Consider the following 20495-nt stretch of genomic DNA (forward strand, 5'->3'; position numbering starts at 1 on the left):
GAGACACAGAACAGCAGCAGTGCATGAGAAGAAGTGAGGAAAGTGCGAGGTGCTGGCTCCCTCATCTTCAAAGGGAATAAACACTCCTTAGGGATTTTGGAATTTACACTCTTCGGGCATTAAACCAAACAGCAGCTGTTGTAAGGGAGCAGCCCAGAGCCGCGGTCGCAGTGGTGACTGCAGGCTGTGATCCACCGGAGTGTGTCTCCCTCCAGCTACCTTCGCCTCTCCCACGTGGAGGCAGCGAGGGCTGCCACCCGCATCCTGTGATGACTCTTCAGTCATTGTCTCTTTTGCACCTGGTTTTTGAATTTAGTTTGGATGGCTGCTCTTGAAGCTACCAGCGCCTTGAAAATCAACCTTTGGATTGCCAGGAGAAATTATCAATAGAAAGTTTATACCCTTTATTCTTTCGCCCTTTAATATCTTTTGCTCCGTTGTTTGTGTTGGCCTCAGCCAGAACGTTTGGAAAGCATAATAGTATGTTGTTTCACATTTTAGTTTGATAGACCAAACAAGCCAAGTTTTATTTTTCTACTCTTGAATAACAGTGCTCAGGTTCCCTAAACGTCCTTATTGTTTGTCTGGTTTTGGTGCAGCTACAATTCCTTTCTTTTCAAAGTGCTGGCTGGCGCTGAACAAGGGATTGCATATCAAATCTTTCAAATGGAATTTCCCTGTCTCTCTTTATCTTTTTCATAAGGATGGTAGCTCATAACCAATGTGTGATCTACCTGTAGAGATCTGGTTTTGCATGGGGAATACAGAGGTACCATGCAGGGTTAGTGAAAACATAGACCCTTGTGTTGCTCCTTGTTTTTCCAGCCCTGTTCTGCTGCTGTTCTGGGACTTTGGCCAGGCCAGTGGCCATGTTGGTGCTCAGCAGCCTAGGGATTGGGATGGCACAGCCACCTGTTTTTTTTTTTTTTTTCCATCTGCAGGTATTCCACTGGGAGGTTCAACCAACACTCCTCTCAGAGGTATTGATGCTGCTGCCAAGTTTACAGGTGTTGCCCCAGCTGGTTGGCCGTTTAGGGCAAGGGTGTCAGAAAAGGGCTTGGCAGCTCAGTCACTGGCTATGAACACACATGCCAGGAATACGCTGCTTCACAGCAGCAGCCAACAGGCTTTCTCCTGCACCATCCTGTGCTTTGCCCTGCCTGAAGCCATCCATCTCTTGTTTGATGGTGGCATTCCTTACAGAACGTTACAGCCACTGACCTGCTCGTAGTTTCCAGCAGGCAGCGTGTGCTCTGCAGCTTAAGACCACCTCCACCAGTGCTCCAGACAAAGAAAAGGTTCTAAAGCAATGGCAAAGCTGAACCTCTAGCTATCACCATCGAATTTCACTGCACTGTATTTCTTCAGTCTTCAAGATAAGATGATTGTGTATCGCTTCTGTTAATGGCACATATGCTGCCTATCATTTAATCTCCTAGCTTGCTGTCTTTATATCTGCATGTACAGTTCAGCTTTAGCTGATGGATGTCACCACGTTTTCTTACATTAATTTGTGGAATGGCAAGACGGAGAAGTGATTTCAGTTAGCTTGGCAAGCATAAACAAAGGCTTTTTCCACCGGACAAATAATGTTAACTCAACCAAATCAACCTGGAAACTTATCAAAATTGTAAAAGCATGTAATTGAGAGGAAGCTTAAGGCTTAGAGATAGCTTAGTCAGACCTGAAGAACAATAACAATAAATATGGAAGGGAAGCAAGAAATTACGTGGAGCTGCTATGCTTAATCGTAACAATAAATTAACACTGTTTAAAAGAAGAACTAAGAATAAGGAGAAGAAAAATAAGAAGGAGAAGATGAAGGGGGAGAAAGAGAAGACAAAGGAGGAGAAGAAAAGGATACTATAGCTCTTGTTACCCTACCCAGGATCTTACCTGTCCCCACATATTGTTATTTACAGAGGAGCATGAAACATATAGGGCAATTCACAAGTCAGTATAAATACATTCTTGGTATTCCCACACAGGGTTGTTCTGGAGATGGCAGTTTTGCTTTGTCCCTGAATCTGTTCACACCTCTGTTTCTCAAGTGCACATGCATTTTTTTTCCCCTGGGTCTCAGTGTCTGTTTGGTTTCTTTTATATTTTTTTTTCTTTTATCTTCAGTCTCAGTGAATTCTGTTTTTGCACCCATGCAGTGGGAAAACATCATACTTCATGCAAGCCAAATATGTGAACGAGTTGAAAGGCAGAGACAGATGGAGCCATCTCTGTGATATCTAAACAAAATACTTTGGGTATAGTGAAATACTAAAGCGTTTTCATTAGTGTGCGAGCTTGAGCTGAAAGAATAAAACTGATGCAACAGTTGCTCGTATATGGATTTAGAGCCTCAGTTTCTTTGCTCTTGACCTGCTGTTACTGCACGCAAAATATCATGTGGGCCTTTTAGAAGCTCATCAATCTAGGCTTCTAGCTCCTTGACATCAAGGAAAATATCTATAAGGCGTGTGCTGTTTACATTTGTCTAGACTGAACTATTTTTTATCGTAGTCTGTTTCACTCTTCACTGTTACAATGTGGAAGAAAAAAAACAGTGTGGATCTTTGTTTTTCCCCTAACAACAGAGGAGACTGCCACGAACAGGCTTGCTGCTAGAAACCTGTATACCTAGTTTGGTTTTTGGTGGGCGATGCGTAGAGTTTCATCTCTCTCAGACTGAGCATGTGAACCCCCCCAAATGACAACAGCAGTCCAGAAGAGTAAAGCAGCCTAGCTGTAACTGTGCATGTTGAGTGTTGCACACATTAAACCTCAGACTGATGCCACTACAAGACGACTAAACTTTTTGTAGCTCGGTGCCTTCACTTTAGGTTTTAAGATAGCACGTGAGAAACGTGAAACTGAGGAAGCTGTTATTTTCTCCCTTGCGAGGCAATCCGCACAACACCTCGCTGCTGCTGGTGTGGATGATTCACGGTAGGCTTCTCATGCTTGGGTTTGTTTGGAGATTCCCTTTGTTCTCTGATTTGTTGTCTCCATCTTTCCCCTTCGATACGGGATTATTTCTACCGGCGAAAACGCTGAGGCGAGGACCTGTGAAAGACGTGCATGTATGAGTTGACAACGCTCGTGAAAGCGCTTGTCTTTACCCTGGGAGGTCAGATGGTTGGGAAAACCCTCTCACCCCAGCTGGGAGAGGCTCCGTCTCAGGAGAGACCAACACCAGCGACCGCAGCGGCGCCACCCGGGCCGTGCCCTGCCGCACCACATCCACTGGCGGAGCTCGGGTCTCCTTCCATTTCCACAGGGGGCTGACACCCAGCGGCTCGCTCACACCCCGCCGCCGGCCCCCTCCGTCCTCTCGCCCCGCTGCGGCGGCCGCCCGCCCGCCCGCCCGCGCCTCCCCCTCTCCCTCGCCGGGGGCGGCGGCGCCCGCAGCTGGCGCACGGAGGCAGCCATCTTCTCCCCCGCCCCGCCGCCCTTCCCTATTATAGCAGCGCTTCCGGCCCGGCGGGCCGCTCTGACGTCATCCCCCGCACGGCGGTGACGTCAGCGCCGGGAGCGGTGCGTGACGTCGGTGCGTAGGGGAGCGCGGTGACGTGATGGGCTATTTAAGGGCGGCCGGGCGGCGGATGGAGGCAGAGCGGGCGGGTGCCGCGGAGGGGAGCGGCGGGGCGGCGCCGCGCCGTAGGGGCGGGGCCGGGCTCCTGTCAGCGCCCGTTACCGGCACCGGCGGGACGGGACGGGCCGTGAGGGGGGGGTGCGGGCTGCTGCAGGCAGCGGCGGAGCAGCAGCCGGGCACCGCCTGACGCGGTGCTCGCTCCCTCCCTCCTTCCCTCCCCGCATCCCTCCCACCTCATCTCTCCCTCCCTCCCACCCCACCCCACCCCACCGGCGGGGCTGAGCCCGCGGCCCCGCCGCAGAGCATCGCGGGCTCCGCGCCGCCCCTCCCGCCGGCACCCACCGACCGGCCGACCCAGCGCGATGCCCGCCCGCTCGCCGCAGCAGGAGGCGTGACGGCCGCCGGCGGACCCACCACCGCCACCACCTTCACCACCTCCACCACCACCGCGGCGCCCCGCACCTCCGCAGCCGGGGGCGGGCGGGCGGGCGGAGCGGCGGCACCCCGGTGCCCGCGGGGGACGCGCGGCCGCAGCCCCCCGCCGCTGCCAGCCGCCGCCGCCGCCTCCTCCTCCTCCTCGTCCTCCGGCCGCCGCACGCCGGGAGCCCGATGCCGGTGCCGCGGCTCGCCCTGCCTCCTCGGGAACATGCGCCGCTGCCCGCCGCGCTGCCGGCGGGGCTGCTGCTAGCCAGAGCGGCGGCGCGGAGCCCTGCGCCCACCGCCTGCCCCCGTCCCTGAGCCGCCGGCCGACAGCGCCGCAGCCGCCGGCCGACAGCCCCTCGCGGAGAAGGCAGGCGAGCGCCGGAGGGAGGAGGGGACCCGTCTGCCCCCGGAGCCGCTGCCTGCGGGCGGCCATGGGAGCCCGGCCCGCGGGGGGCGCTCCCTAGGGCGCGGGCGGCCCCGCTCGGCTGCGAGCCGCCGCTGTCCCCCCCCCTCCCTCCGCCCGCCCCCCCCCCGGGCCTGCGAGGCGCGGCGAGGCGAGGAGCGGCCCGCGAGGCACCGCCGGTGCCCGGCGCCGCCATGGGGTAAGGATCCGGGGGGCTGCGGCGGGGCGGGGGCGGCGGCGGGGGGCAGCGCTGCGCGGCCCGGGGGTCGCGGCCCGGGGGTCGCGGCCGCCGGGAGCCCGGCACCTTCCTTCCCCCGGCGGGGAGGCGGCTGCGGTGTGGCCGGGTGGAGCTGGAGCCCGGGGAGGGCTGGTTTTAACTCCTCACGGGTCTCCGCGGGGCGGACGCGTGCCGGTTGCCCGGTAGAGCAACGCAGAAACACCCCCCCCAACCCCTTACGGCGGGTCGCCCAGCTAAACCGGGACGCGCGCCCGAGGTCTCGATTTTAAGGAGACTGGAAGCAGTAAGACCTTTGCCATGAGCCTGATTCCGTCTAATTCAGGAGGCGTAACGTAGGTACCCGCGAAAACTTTCCGCAGTTGTGTTCTCAGCGATCGGTGTAGTGAGGCGATGAAACGGAGACCCTACTGCTGTGCTTGCCCCATAACCTCTGAACGGGGTGGAAGCTCGTCCATGTGCAAAGGCAACGGAGGCCCGATGTGATTTGGCTAACTGCAAGGTAGAGGCAGGCTTTCAGTGCGCGACCAAGGCGCTGGCTTTCTAAATGCTGCCACATAGTTCAGGGTATAATGGTTACCGCTCGAGCCCTTTGTGTTTCGGTCGTTCAGGAATTTGAATGTGAAGTCGGTAATGTGGAACTGCGAGTGCTTCTTTCCTCAAGCTGTTAAAGGCGCTTGGTGTTCTCCAGTGTAGTGATTTGCTGGGAGGGAGGCAACAGCTGCATCCCTGCCGCTGTCCTAGTCGCTGGAGCACGCTCCCTGTACAAGATGTAGGAAGGAACGACTTCTTTTTAGTCACTAGATCTTGGTTTCCTCCTGTATTCGTTTCCATTTAAAATAAATAAATGATACATCCAGGCAGAATAAACCTAAGCTTGCAGCTGCTGTCTACATTTTCAGGGAAGTGGTAGTGTGTTTCAAAAACCTGCCAAATGTCTAAATGATAGGATGGTGTTTGGGGTTTCTATATTATTGAAACTGCTAAGCAGATAGGATTATTTAGCTTTTTAAATTCACGTAATGGAAAACATTTATTTAAAATCAGTACTGTTTGTAGATTTGTCATTTAGGTGTAACTCATTGCAAATATTGAGAATGGTTGTAGAGTAATAAACTTTGTACTTTCTCCGGAACTAAACCGAGCATTTCTGGATACAAACTCTGGACTTAAAACAAAACTAAACAAACAAAAAACAGAAGACCCCTCAATTTCATAAACTCACTACTGCTGCTGTTCTAGTGCAGTGGTGTTCTTATGCAGCAGTTCTCTAATGAACAGTACAAACCCTTATCTGTAGAGGGAGTGGTAATAACCCTAAATACTGAAGGACTATAAAAATTACTTGGAGAAGGAATGTGAAGTTGTTTGTGTGATGACTTCTGAGTAGTATCTTGGCACACTGAGATGAAGAAGACAAAATTTGCTGGCACATACTCTGAAGACTCTTTAGATGGTACACACTGGGGCATGGCAACGTAGAGTTCCTTTGCAGAACATCTTTTAACAGATAGACAAAAACAGGAATGTGGGTGTGTGTTACCGGTAGGCTTCCTGCTATGTAAGTGTGAGTGAGAAGACCCAGCACCAACTCTGAGGTCTGCAGTTGTGTATTGGACACTTGCTAATATTCAGAGCAGAGGTCCTCTTCCAAAAGCGATCTTGAATTGGCATCTAAATGCTGTTGCCCATGGATTTCAGGCTGCTTTGAGACCAGCACGTGCTAGACTCTTAACACTGCAGTTATAAAAAGTACTCTTCTGATATTCTACTAAGGTCTTAAAATTGAGCCCTCTAGTAGCAAGTTGCAAGTGACTGATTATTCATGTACTTGACCACACGGGGGTCTGTGTATTATATTCTGTATTTAATGATACTGCTGTCCAGCATGAGCTTGTGTGGTGAACTTGTAGTGCCTGGCTGGTGGAGAGTTTACCGATTCCAGTGGTCAGAACAAAGAAAGTGTGGGACTGTGGAGCAATACTTACTGGCTTACCTAACCGGCAGTAGCTTTCTTAGTCATGCGTGTTGTAGCGAAGAATTCACTGTTCTGCCAGCATAGTTCAGCCTGCTCAGCTCACTGTGTGCCATCCAGCACACAAAGTAATTATGCAGTGTATGCGGTGGATACTGAGCTCTAGGTGACCTGGTCTCTGAAGCTGTACGGCAGCTAATTACTTGTTCTGAGAAACTTGAAGCTTCAGAACAGTTTATAGGGTGCAGTAGTTGAGGAGCTGCTCTTCTTAGTGCTGTATCTCGTGTATATGTCGGTGTTCCTCTTGTCTTATGGGAGAAGGTAAATGAATCAAGCCTGAGGCTCTGGTGTAGGATGTCCACTCTTGTTCCTCTGCCTGCTGCTCTCTCTCACTGTCTTCTACTTTGTCCTCCATCAGTATGTTCTGTGCTAGTTTGTGCTGTGTCTCTTTTGTGTTGCCAGTATTGAGAAATAAAAACATTGCCAGTATTGTACAATGGCATCTTTGAGCAGGGATTTGATTATATTAAAAATCCTGAAGAAACAGTTAAGTAAACATACTCAGAACGCGTATTGGTAGCCCAGATTAATGTATACATTGACCAGTTAAATTACCTTATTTTACCAGTCATTGGTACTGCTTTTACTTCAGTTGATGGCAGGGGAATTGGAGGTTAGTATTTGTAGGCTATGATGCTTTCATTGCTGAGGCTGGAGTGAAATGCAGTCGATGCTGGAAGCAGTATGGAAGCTGCGCAGCCATGAATTCTGGTAGAGAGTTTGCTGTTCTGTAAAACATAATCTCTGGGATTAATTCCCAGTTTATTGATGAGTAGTTTCTCTGTAGCTACTTTCCTTTTTGGCCTTTTGTGTTGTGGACAGGAATCCAAATTCATTTAACTGTCTTTTCCCTTCACTCTTGCTGAATGATGTGGAATTACAAGGTAAAAGTTTCTTTAGATCTGCTTGTCTCTGTCATGTCATGTTAATCAAGGTGTCTTTATAAAGACTTCAGCTTCACTTTTGTTGGACTATATTTAGTATGTTGTCTTTGCAGAGATGGTTATGGTATGTGTCAGTTTGAGATGGCAGAATTACAATACTGGAGTTCTTAAGCTGGCTAGAGAATACTGTGGAAGATGAATATTTTAAGATGTACCTATTTGCATCATGGTTGCCTGGAAATAAGTATTTTAATTTTTGACAGTTAGGGGAAAATGGCTGTTTCTGGTTGGTCCACTCTTAGCTCCTACCCTTGTTGAGGTACGGAGGGTTGGTCAAACGCATTTCCTTAAGGCAAAGTCCCGTTTTGAAGGGAGGGTACTATGATATATAGAGGAACTGAGAATTATGAACTTCCGGATGTAATGTAATAACTTTTACAAAGCCAGTCTGAAGCCTTAGAATCTGATAATATGCATTAGTTGAGGACATGAAAAACTTGCTGTGGAAACTGGGTTTTGTTGACTTCTTGCTTTTTTTTTCAGGTGTTTCCAAACCAAACTCTTATCCTATAAGTTTTCGATTTCCTTTCTCTAGCTGGGCGATGAGAAATATAAAGCTGTTAGGAGCCAGAAGCATTGTTAACCATTGAATTTGACCTCACTTGAGTTCTTCAGCCTTCTTCACTCCCACGCAGATAGCTCTTCCAAAACCTCACCTTAGCAACAGTTCCATCAGCTGTGCTTCTCCTGACACAGAAATATTGCAGATAAAAGAGCAGAAGGTGTGACTTCTTGGTGGTATTTCAGTGTTACTGCAATTCCTGGTCATCTTGCCATTTCAAGTGCAAAATGAGATGCTCATTGTGGGAAAGCAGTGGCAGCAAGGTAGTTTGTGGTGTTTTCTGTAGCAGTGTGTAGAGCGTAGCAGAAACAGATCAACATCACTTGCTATAGGGAACACCCACAAAACTTGATCGTCTGTAAAAATTGGTAAGGTATAAATATCTAGACAGATGGGCTGTATGTAAATCAGCTTGAAATGGTTAATAAACTACTTTGTGAGGCAGTAAGGCATGGAGACTTCTACCTGTTTAAGTTATCCTCTATCACAGTAGTTTTATGAGCGTGAAATTAGCATGAGAAATTTAAAACAGCTCTTCTGGCTTGTCAGAACATAACCGAGTATCCTGAATGCCATGGGGGATGACCTCCATATTGATTCAGTAAAGGTGTTTGTAATAACTTAAGGTTTTTTTTTGAACATTTGATCTGTTTCAATATTGCCGTGCATTGTAGATTGTATTGACCAGCTCTTTGGGTGAAGTCCTAGTTCTGCTGAAAAATACGTAAATCCTTCTCATTCATTATGCTGAGATTATTTTTATCTCAATGTCTCCAAGCAAACATCAGACGAATGTTTTCTTTGTCTTCTTGCACAGTCTCCCTCCCAACCACGACTCCTGTCATCTTGCAGGGCTCATGGCTGGATGTCATGCCGGTACTTGAGGAAATATGCAGTCTTGAAACCATAGAGACTGTTATAGACTGAAGTACTGTAGCAGGCCGTCACTTCTAACCAGGGGAAACAATGACACCCTAAGTGGCATGAGACGGTTTATGCTTGCTAATTAATAACATAAGTTGAAATCAGGTATCGTGTTTATGGAAATTTTGTTGGAAAACATTTTCTCTTTGTGATTGACTCTTAAGACTGCAATTTGATGTAAAGCTCATAGCTGATCACTCTTTAAATCACAGCCTTCCAAGTCTATGCCTATGCATTAGCATACTACAAAGAGAAGACATGATCTAGCGATGCAGCACTGATTTACTACTAGTTTCTCATTAGTGTAGGCCCCTGGAACGTGATTTTAATTAAGCCCATGATTTTCTAGTGTATTCCAGATCAGTGACCATTTAAACAGTGCAAACATTATGTGCAGATTAGAAACCTAGCTCTTCCATTTGTTTAGATATCTTTAATTTTGAAGTTGCTAAGGCCTAAAATGAGTATCAAGGGATGGTCACTCTTAAAGAAGTTCTAAGAGTCAAGGGTGTGAGTGTGGTATAGAGTTACCCACTGAGACTAGGGCTATACCTGCAACTCACATCACTATAGGCATGTATTTATGCAGAAATTCAGTGTGCTTGGGTTTTAATAGTGTACCTTTTGTATCCGAGACAAACCCGCACTTTTTAAAGAGAGAAGTCTCAGGCTTCCCTGTGTGTGGTTATAGTCTTAGTAGCAGGAAACTGTAACTACGAACAAAGAAACAAACTATCCTGTATTACTTGCTAATAAGTAAAAATAAGAGAATTTGGTCCCTACTCTTTTTCTTTTTTTATTCCTAAGATACCATGTTAGGTTGAAATGTGTATTTCAAGTCCTTACTTACGTGGAAGACATCTGTAGAAGGTTCTGCAAGAGCATGGTTTTCATGCTGGTCTCACTGCAAAGCTGTTTGAAATGTGTCCAGACACAAATGAGGTGCAGTGGGTGTGAAAGCATGGCACTAGTAAATATAGAATTTTAGACCTAGCCGTGAATATAGGTTTCTTTTCTTGATTCTGTTGTGAGTATCTTGACTTCTATTTTTCCCAAGGCTGGGCAGTTCGGGATCCACCAAAATTAGCATTATGTTCAAGACAAGTTGGAGGAGAAAGGGTGCCAGAGGGAGCTGTGATTTTATGCCACATGCAGTCTTGTATATGCACTGTTGGCCTTTGTTGCATCTACACAGTGTCCTGGTGGTAGCGTTGTGTCATCTGCTCCATTCTGCAAAGTATTCGAACAGTGTTTGAATATAGTATTGATTTTTCTGGAACTGCCTCACAAATGTGCTTCTGGCAAGACACTACATTTTGACACACATTTCTGGTGGCAGGTAGTGGTGAATGCCAGTCATCATTAAAAAAATTTAGTCTAGGCAGACGCTGTTTAAGCATTCAATAGGTCATGCTGGATTGCCAGATACAAGCATATATTGACATTTCCAGTATCTTGTCATGATTTTTTTTTCCCCAGCTACAGATACCAAGTGAGCTAACTTAAGAAATGAGTGTGACTGGTTTTGAGTAATAGCTTTACTTGAACAAGGAAGAGATTGAAATAGGTAGTTCCTCTCAGGTTCTTCTTACTCCTCCAAGTACTTGCAAGCAATCCACATGCATTGCTTTGTCCGTCTCGTGTCTTTATTCTATGTCAATATCTTGATCATTAAGTTTTCACTGAGCTAGCCACCAAAAAGAGGGAACAACAGAAGATGGGGACTACTTTTTCTTGTTGCCTCTACTGTGACACAAATGCTTGACTATGCAGTGTGCTAGGTGAGCATTTTAACTGAGCTACTACACAGCTGTAAAAATACAGGAGTTGGCTCAAGCACAGTGTCATTGCAGGTCGGTTAGGCCTACCTTTTTCTACAGCAGTGTATGTTTACCCTGGCAGGAAGCATTGAAATGTCCTAGTTTGTTCCTCAGTTTTGAAGCTGAAGTCTGGAAGGTTTTTTCTGAGGCTGTCCACCAGTTTGAGTCTCTCAGCATGTTGAGCAGTGGCATTTTTCTTCCTTTCATGGTGTCTTTTTTAGTAAAAGAAATAGCATAATACAGTCAAGGTTTTAGAATTTTTAAAATGTTTTTAAATTACTTGTTCTGTAAGCAGTATGTTATAGTCTTGAACCCATAGTTAATCTTGGAGCTATTCTTGTAGCAGGATATATAAGGAAATCTTCCTTGAGTTTTGAAAACTGAAGAATGACATTTTAATGGTCAACACTTTACGGTGAAGTGTTGGTGAAATAAATCATCTTTGACATGTGTTCTCACAATTCCTACTTGTGCTTGTTCATTTCCAACAGTCTGCTAGCCCTGGCTTGACTGTACAAAAATGTAAAAGAATATTCTGCGTTATACTGGTGAAACCAGTATATGTGTTTTCTCCAACACGTGATTCACTGTGGACTATGCTGCCTTGTAGGGTGATCTTAGGGTACAAAGTGTTCTCTATGCCAACAAAAATAAGCATATGTATTCTATGTAGCTTTGTTGTCAAATTATGCCATACCATAACTGGGGCTCTAAGCAGCTACTTGGCCAATTGACTTTGAAACTGCTTTTGCACCAGCTGTATTTTCCATTGACTTTTGTGTGAGTATAAGTGACAGATAATCTGCAATTAGACAGGAACAATTTCTTCTCATTTAAATTATTTTCACGTTCTGAATGCTGTTTTCCAAATGCTTTGTCAGCATCCCAGTATATGTTTCTTCCATGCCAATATTTGTTCATGTTCTTCTGGAAAACGTAACGGAATTTCATTCTTTCCTAAATCTGTGTCTGATTTAGCAAACTTGCTGCTCAGACATCAAGAACTCTGCATCTAGACATAGGCAGGAATTGGGTTCCTACCATGAAATGATTGACAGTGCTTGGGAAGAGGTGTTGTCTTTTTGAACTTCTTGTCTTGAGCAAGAAATATCCCTAGCCAGAATGGCACAACAGCAGTTAATCTTAACTGAAACTTCACTGTCATGGTGACCTGCTTATGTCACCTGACGTCTTAATGAAGTCAAGTTAAAAAATAAAATAGAATTCTACTGTTGAACTAATATGGTTGTATGTCAGAGGTTTGGGGAGTTAGTGGTCATGATTAAGTGTAAGACAATTAAATACTGAATATTAATTTTATTGAATATTAAATATTGATTAAAATTGATACTTGAAGCTTTAACAGGGAAATACAAAAGTTTGTTCTAAATAATTGAGTCATATATATGATGTTTGCCTTTGTAAAGAAATATTCATCTTCATTTGCATATAAACACTGAGGTTTTTTTGCAGTTAAGTATGGTACTGAACTGCACTAAGTGCTTATAGAATTCTCTTCTAAAGAATTTTACCATGTGAAGTAGTTCTATTGCATAGTATGTACACTTTCTAAACACAAAACCTGTTAGAGATCAAGAAATGCCAGTTTTTGCTACGTGGACTTGTATTTTCTGCTTCAGTTAAACCTCTTTTGGATGTGAACATGTGAGCACTGTGTGCTTCAGTTGGATAAGACTATACTATGTTTTGCATATGTGAGTAAAATGTTTTTAAATACAGCTTCTTTAAAAGTGACTTGCAATGGCAAGCATTCTGTAAGTAAGTAATCATAGAAACACAGAATGGTTTGGGTTAGAAGGGACCTTAAAGACCACACAGTTCCAACCCCCCTGCCATGGGCAGGGACACCTCCCACCAGACCAGGCTGCCCAAAACCCCATCCAGTCAGGGATGGGGCATCCACAGCTTTGCTGGGCAACTTGTGCCAGTGCCTCCCTGTCCTCTGAGTAAAAAATGTCTTCCTTATATCTAAGCTAAATCTATCCTGTTTTAGTTTAAACTCTCTACTCCTTGTCCTGTCCCTATGCTCCCTGATAAAGAGTCCCTCCCAGCTTTTCTGCAGGCCACCTTTAGGTACTGGAAGGCCACTGTAAGGTCTTCCTGGAGCCTTCTCTTCTCCAGGCTGAACAACCCCAAATCCCTCAGTTTCTCTTCATAGAAGAAATAGTATAATAATAATATAAAATAGTAAACCTACTTGTTTCTGACCACTGTTTATTTCAAGGATATGGAAACAGTAAGACTTTTTATTCCAAGTGTTAAGTATCTATTCTAACATTTATGCAAAGGAGTGAGGGAAGGAAGCTTTTGTACTTGGTTCATACGTGAGTTTTGAGTGGATTGAACCCTACCAGTTCATTCGGGCACCATGCGAGGAAAACAGCTCCTGTTCATAAAAAGAGGTAATACTGAGATAACTAACTAGCACTGGTTCCTGGTCTTTGATTAGATGTTTCCTCTCTATAATGGCATGAATTTATTGCTTGAATATTTTTGAATGATTAAATATAGGCTTTAACATAGGTAAGTCTAATTCCTAGTGAAGCAGAGAAAAATAGAAAATTCTAGCTTTATCAGGTCCACAGAAACTTGGAAAAAAACCCGTCTGTGCAGACTGCTGTGCATTTTGTTTCTCAGTTCGTCAAAACCCTGAGTGGTTTCCTGAGACTGGATTCTGTCTGGTAATTGCACTTCCAAGAAGTAAAGTAACTTCCACTTGGGTAAATACCTGGTACCTACCTGCTAACCTAGCCAGAACAACCGTCATTGTTAGGTGCCTTTTTGATGTCTAAATTACAATTTAAAGTGTTGTTTGCAAACCAGTTGATATTCGGGTTCCAGTACAACTGACATGTGACTCTGCCGTTACCAGTGCAACCAAAGCTAGGACATGAGTAGTCAGTGAAGAGATGCTGCTTTATTCAGAAAGCAATACCCATGGGTAGTACCGGTGGGTTGTGCTTCCAGCACCGTCACCTTCCCTGTGAGCTGCTTATCGGTGAGACAGCCTAGTCCTGGCATGGCTCTTCCTCTGCTGCAGACAGGGTCCATCCCTGAGGCACAGCATTTTGCATGATGTCCTGGGTGTGCCTTGAACGATTTCTCTTGCAAACTGCTACGGAGGGATGGGATCTGGGGGTCCTGTGCTAGGATGAGTTTCATAACCTATTTTGCATATGTGTGCTGTGAACAATCAGGGGAACGGAGATCTGTCGCTTTCAGTTATGGCTCAATATAGATGCAACCACTGCTTCCTAAATCCAATAGTGCTTACTAGGCTGTAAGTTATTAAAAGGGAGGGACTTGCTGGCATGGTAAGGGCATACTCAAAGTGAATTAAAGAGGCTTTATAGTTCCTGCAGTGCTCAGTGGGATGATACAAATTGATTTGTTACTTATGAATATGAAATGAATTTGTTTACCTTTCTGGGAGTCTAATTCAGTTCCTTGACACAAATAAAATAATCCAATTCTCATCTTGTGATGTGGACCAATGATTCTTTTTGAAACATAGCATGCAGCTGCAGCAATCTGGAAGGAACTGCAGTTGGTGATGGTAGTGACAAAATGCATGTTTTTCCAGCCTGGTTCATTCTACTCACTCCATATGTAAGTTCAGATACTTCTGCTGTGCTGGTGGAAGCATGTCTTCAGCATTAAGGCATCTGCAGTCGAGGTTGCACTAGTGATTTACTTCAAGGCATCTATTTCTGAGGGTTAAATGTAAAAGCTCTCAAAACTGATTGTTAATGGGCAATTTCTTAATGTTCTATTAAGGGCTTTGTCGGGTTTAAGCTGGAAATAAAAGGAATGACAAGTGTCAAGGCCACTAGAATAAAAAGTATTTTCTCATGTAGAAGGCAAAAATTAGTAACTTAGAGATGAAGAAGGTGAAATGGATTTGGTTGATGGGGTGAGAAGTGGTAAGAAGATGGGGTTATTTCTGTATGGAGATGTACAAGGAAGCAAATGAAAATTTAAATCCAATAAAGAGGGTAATGAAAGAGCAGTGCTAAGAAATGTTACAAAGAGGGTTGCTAAAAATGATGGTGCCTAGTGAGGAAGCCTTATTTTGCTACAGAAACTCATTAGAGACAAATTCCAAGTGTCTCATTCTAAGCAGGGAAGATGCCTATTCCCTGTTTTATTTTTTTCCAAATGTGAACAAGTTGCCAAGCAATCTATTCTTTAGAACAGCAAAATTATGACTAGTATTGAGTGTTTTTTCTAAAAGTCAAAGATGATCTGAAAAAATTAGTTAAGTTTAACTTCACCTAAAAATACTTATTTTTAAATACTTGCTCTGTTTATCACGTACTTGCTGATTATCTCAGTCAAAGCACTTAATGAAGTGACTGTATGATCCTGTCTTCCTTTATTCCTTTTAGGTTCCAAAATCCACACCTCTCTCTATTGACAAATAGACCATCTGTGTCCCTGTTGCCACATACTCATGAAAAACAGCAATGAGAAAGTCTGGCATAGGCTTTGACAAGACTTGATGAAGGGCACAAAATCACATTGAATGTCAAATTAGAAAATATTTAATTTAGAGGAACTTACATAATGAGTGGTAAGTTCTTGGTATGGATTTTTCCATTAACACTTTGGCATGTTTGCCTGTCCACAGAACTTGAGCAGCACATGTAGCTGGGGGCATTAGAGAAAAGGTCCAGTTTGGACCTATAAAAATATCAGAATTATAGAAGCGATAGCAAGTTTGAATTTTATCTATCTATATATTTTTTTAATCAGGTTAACAGTACACTGTACATATCTTCCAGGTACCTTTTTAATTTTTTTAACCTCTTTAGCATATGAAGCAAGCAGCTCCACATTCACTGACTCTGTACAAAAAATCCAGAATAATTTTCTTGCTTTTTTCTTTGATGTAGAATACAAACCTTAATTTTATGTGTTCAGAATGCAGAAGTTTGTATCTTCAATGTAGTTCAGTGTATTCTGTTTTGATTAGGACATGATGGCATGTTGCCTCTGCTGGTTAGACCTCAGCAGAAGCATCTTTACCATCTTGGGAGCCCCAGAAAGTAGCAGTGCTAGACTACAAGCCATTTTGTGCAGTTAGGAGACAGACTTCTAGCTGAGGTTCATCGTGGGGAGGACAAAAAGCTGAGACACTATCTAGACAGCAGGATGAAATGCTACAGGTGCCATCTAAGTAAGCAGAATTTTATTGCAGAGTGCTCTGTGCTCTGTCCTGTTCTTTCAGAAAATGTGTGCACAGAATCATGTTTTGGTTTCTGCTTTCTCTGATTTGTGACAAAGCAAATCATGAGTTTTTGCTGTTGATCTGAATGTAGAGCATATCTATTAAGGCCATCTGATTTCACTGTGTCAGGGATGAATTTGATCCATTGCTTGCTTGAAGGAAAATGAGTGGAGCACTGCCGTTCATATTTTCCTTGTATTCTCAGAAATACTAGTGCATCCAGGGGATTTGATTACAACTTCTCTGCTGTTATCTCAAATTTGCTTGGGACATGAAGGGGATAAAAAAAAATTTGGAAGCATCTTCATGCAGTGAAGTTACCAAAATAATTTATTCCATTAATTTCATGAGTTCTAAGTTAATATACTTCTCCACCTGACATTTTAGGTGTCTGAAGAGGGGATGATGAGGCAGAGGACAATTTTTTGCTTCTGAGTGCTTTTGCATCTTCTGTGCCTGGTGATGTGATGAGGGCCAAAGAGGGCTGGCTATGAGGGAATTATTCTTAATGTAAGATATTTAGGCAGAATCTTGTTGATGCGCTGTGCTCAAGGTATACTAACTGAAGTTATCTATTAACTTTTTTTTTAATTTTGTGTGTCCTTTTAATTGTTTTAAGAAATTTGAAGCAATGGGTCAGTCCTGTCTGTGTAGCTCTTTGTGTGTAATAGCTTTAAGGTATATATATGTGTATAAATATATATAGAGAGATGTATAAATACTGATCAGAGTGTGTCAAAATGAATGTGATGTTAAGGTAATGAAAGGAAACAGAACAAAGAAGAGTATCAGAGACAGATGTCTAGGGAACAGCTGTTTAAGGGACTCTTGTTCCTGCTGTTTTGGAGGGTTTCACAGTCAGTGAAATGGAGTCTACTCTATTCTTTGCACCTAGTTTTCTACCTTTTTTTTAGACTGTTCCCTGTCCTGCCTGAATAATTCTCAAATTTCAACCAGCCTTCATAAGGGCATTGATGTTTCAAAGATAATAGATTTCTGAGAATTTTATGAGAATAAAGACAGGGTATTCCCCAACAGCCAGAAAGGTTTCAGGTGCAAGTTTTCTTTCGTTGGACACTGGAGGTCCAACTGTGAGATAGAATTCGGTGTTAGACAAATATTTTTTAATTCTACTATTTTTACAGATACTTAAATATCTAGCTAAAGTAGTGTAATAGAGGTTGTCATCACCATCAACTCCTTATTAAATGAACAGAATGTGGCACTGAATGATAGGATGTCTCTTCAGGATGAAACAAAATTGTACAGGTGTAGAACTTTGTGAATATGAAGTCCTCTGTCACATTTCCACTGGAATGGGTACCATGTTATTTCTCTTATATCTGTATTCTCTGTAAGAGAACCCACCTTATTCCCTTTACTCAGACTGATTTTCTGACATTGACTCATAGTTTGACACCTTATTATTATCATGCAGTTGTGGCCAAAACCAAATCCATAATTATCTACCTTCACTAGGAGTAATACCACTGCTCTGGAGTCTCTTCCTGTAAGATATTTTTCAAATAAACCCATCATAGACTCACTTACAGTAGTAAACAACTTTTAAAGTAACTTGCAGCATGTTGTGATTTCCCATTCACTGGACTAAAGTTACTAAATCAATTTGAATTCTAAAACCAGCTATGACTAAAAAGTCTGTCACCGTTGTGCAATGCAGTTTGACTAAGAAGGGAGTCCAGCAATGCTTTTGCTTATTTATGTACTCTTTAATATTAGAAGCTGTTTCATCATTTCAGGAGGAGGTTTGCTATTATCTTTTAAAGTTATTTGACATCTAAGGAATTTTAAAAGTCCAATGTTTGAATAATTATTTAGTGTTTTCTGTCTGATTTGTAATTTCAAAGAACTGTATAATTATTTCAAAGCATGCTGTGTTTTGTACCATCTTTCAGACTTCCTTGTTCATATGTTAGAGTGAATGAGGAGAGAAAGAGCATGGGAGTTAGCACAGACTGTGCAGCGTAGGCAAAGGGGGAGGGGACAGGATGGAACAAGAGTCCGCAGCCTGGGTTTTGGACCTTTTGTGCCTAAAAATAGGCAATACCCCGCATCAGAATGTCTACTGTAGATTTTTAAAATGAGTATTGCAAACATAGGCTACAACTTTCGCTTGGAAAAGCAAACAGAACTGGCCAGAGCTGGTTAAGACAGCAGGCCTTGCAGCTGTCTGGTCCCATATCAGCAAAACCTTGCTTTTTGTTTGCCTGTGACAGAAGGTGAATTTCATAAAAATGAAAATATGAGCAGATAACTAAATAATTTGCTTCTGGCTTCCCATGTCTTATGTCTGTTAAGTACTGCACAGTATCTGACTTCAAGCTGAAGCACTTCAGTTGGTTGAAACTTCAGATCCTTGAAATTCTCACAATGTGGTGATGTTTCTGGCCCAGGTAAAGGTATTGTTTCCTTAACCTTTTAGGTTTAATGGAATGTTCTAGCCCATTTTTCTCCCCTCAGCTCCTGACAAATTGCTGCTATTACTTGTGATGATATGCTAGCTCAGAAGTGGTCAAAGATCCAACACTGAAAGCTGATCGTTAAATGGGAACAAAACAGTTTAGAAAATAGCTTGAAGGCACTGCTCTCTGCAGAATTATGTAGTCATAAAGCGTACTGTATAAAGTAAGTCACTGAATGCTACAAGTAAATAGGCATATATCGTATTAACTTATGTCAGAATACAGAAAAATAAGCTTTTAAGAGCAACTTCCTAAACTTTGACTGACTGTGAGTAAGCCTGGCTTAAACCCAAAACCTAACAGCAAAGGCAAGTTTAAGAATGTAAGTGTAAAACTAGATAAATAACTGGTGGTATTGAAGATTTTGATCTGTTTGCTAAATCGTAACTTTTTTTATTATTTCAAAACTCATTTTAAGATATCAAAGTTCTTACTACATGTATAAAATATAGAAAGCAAAATCTTAGGACTTACTCGTTTCACAAGTATACTGAGTATGTTTTGAGTACTTCATAATCTTAATTCTTATTTCAAGATGTCAGTTGTCACAGTCATTTTCTGTCCGGAAAAAAGATTTTATTTTAGAGCAGTTTCCATACAACAAGATGCCAATGTTATGTGATACTATCCCCATAAGCTACTGCACACAATATTTATCAGGCTTCAGGTATTCACACAGCATTTTTAGAACTATGGACAATTCTGTATTTTTCTCTTGCTCTATTGTGTTTACAGAGCCTGTTGATGCAGACTCATGAGAAACCATTGGTCATGTTTGGATGCCATAGTTGACAAATTAGTTTTGACTGTAGCTGCACTGTTGATCTCTTTTCTCATTTCTTTTCAGGGATCCCTCATGAAGCTGCTTAGAGTAACAAAAGCTTGCTGCAGTTTTACAAAGAAGCCAGGGAAAGTGTTTTTTTTTTTTTTTAGGACTGCAGCAGGGCATTGGGAGAAAGCTGTAGTCTTGGTATGCTGTCATTTTGAAAAAGCAGAAGAGTCTTTGTCTTAACCTAAATCTGAGGATAACCAGCAAATGTGTGAGAGATCTTGTAGAAGATTCACACTTTCTGATACAAAGAGAAACTGGCTTGGATGACGAACAGTACAGAGGCCCAGAGCTAAGTGCAGAATTATTGTCTGCAAAAACATGTGTGATGCCTACCAAGAGAGCTTGCAGTCCTTAGGACTGCCAGAGCGTGTGATAGGCGTGCAGGCTGCCACGTGGCGGGTTCTTCTGTATGCATCGCTGCATTGCGCTGAGGGCAGTATGCTTTTTGTCCAAGCTTTGCCGTGGGTAGGGAACTCGGTGCATGGCTGTACTCCTCTGCTTTTGAGCACAGAGATGTTGTCCTGTTTTCTTTGAATATTCAGAGCATCGTCTCCCTCAGGACCTCTGAAACTGAAATCTGAAGGGTGAGATCCTGCTCCATTTGTAACTTGCAGATGTGTTGAAAAGGAACTCCAGGCATGTATTGTTGGACTCATCTTGAAAACCGTCTTGTATGTGGACTCCATGTTCCTCAAAAACAGGAAGTCTTGATAATGCACGTTAGAGAACCATACTTTAACTTTTCAAGATCCATATCAGGGAAAATAGAAATGGCTGAGATGATGGACATAACCATTCATCCTCATGGACTTCCTGTTACTCGGATACTTTAGAGATCTCTTAGCTGAGCTGAGTAGAAGGACCCCATTATACTGGACCTGTTTATTCTTTCCTTTTTGTCTTACTGGTTGCGGAAGATAGTTTGGCTGGAAGATCTAAAGCTCCTGCTGTATTTCAACACTTTGGGGATCCCAGAGGAGGTTACATGAAGTTTTAG

At 43.5% G+C, this 20495-nt stretch overlaps 1 protein-coding gene and 1 long non-coding RNA gene across 5 annotated transcripts in view; one reads left to right on the forward strand and one right to left on the reverse strand.

Annotated features, from left to right (window-relative positions):
* Window positions 1-622: 622 nt before the first annotated feature.
* On the reverse strand, window positions 623-5149 carry LOC308185254. The gene is made up of 2 exons (XR_013943220.1): window positions 4941-5149; window positions 623-3057 (listed from the first exon to the last, which is right to left on the reverse strand). It is a non-coding gene; the product is annotated as an uncharacterized lncRNA (long non-coding RNA).
* HOMER1 (homer scaffold protein 1) overlaps window positions 3445-20495 on the forward strand; it is an 87964-nt gene continuing 70913 nt past the window's right edge. The window contains exon 1 of one of the 4 annotated variants that reach the window (XM_080573134.1): window positions 3445-3541. Coding sequence is in view for 3 of the 4 variants with exons in the window: in XM_080573133.1 (XP_080429259.1) it covers window positions 4948-4982 (35 nt within the window). In the remaining variant the exon portion in view is untranslated. Of the gene's footprint in view, window positions 3542-4085; window positions 4612-4699; window positions 4983-20495 lie in introns of those variants that run through there. The other 3 variants (XM_080573132.1, XM_080573133.1, XM_080573131.1) reach the window with 3 other exon arrangements.

This window comes from Anser brachyrhynchus, assembly GCF_964034855.1.
Source record: "Anser brachyrhynchus genome assembly, chromosome: Z".
NCBI classification, from domain to species: Eukaryota; Metazoa; Chordata; class Aves; order Anseriformes; family Anatidae; genus Anser; species Anser brachyrhynchus.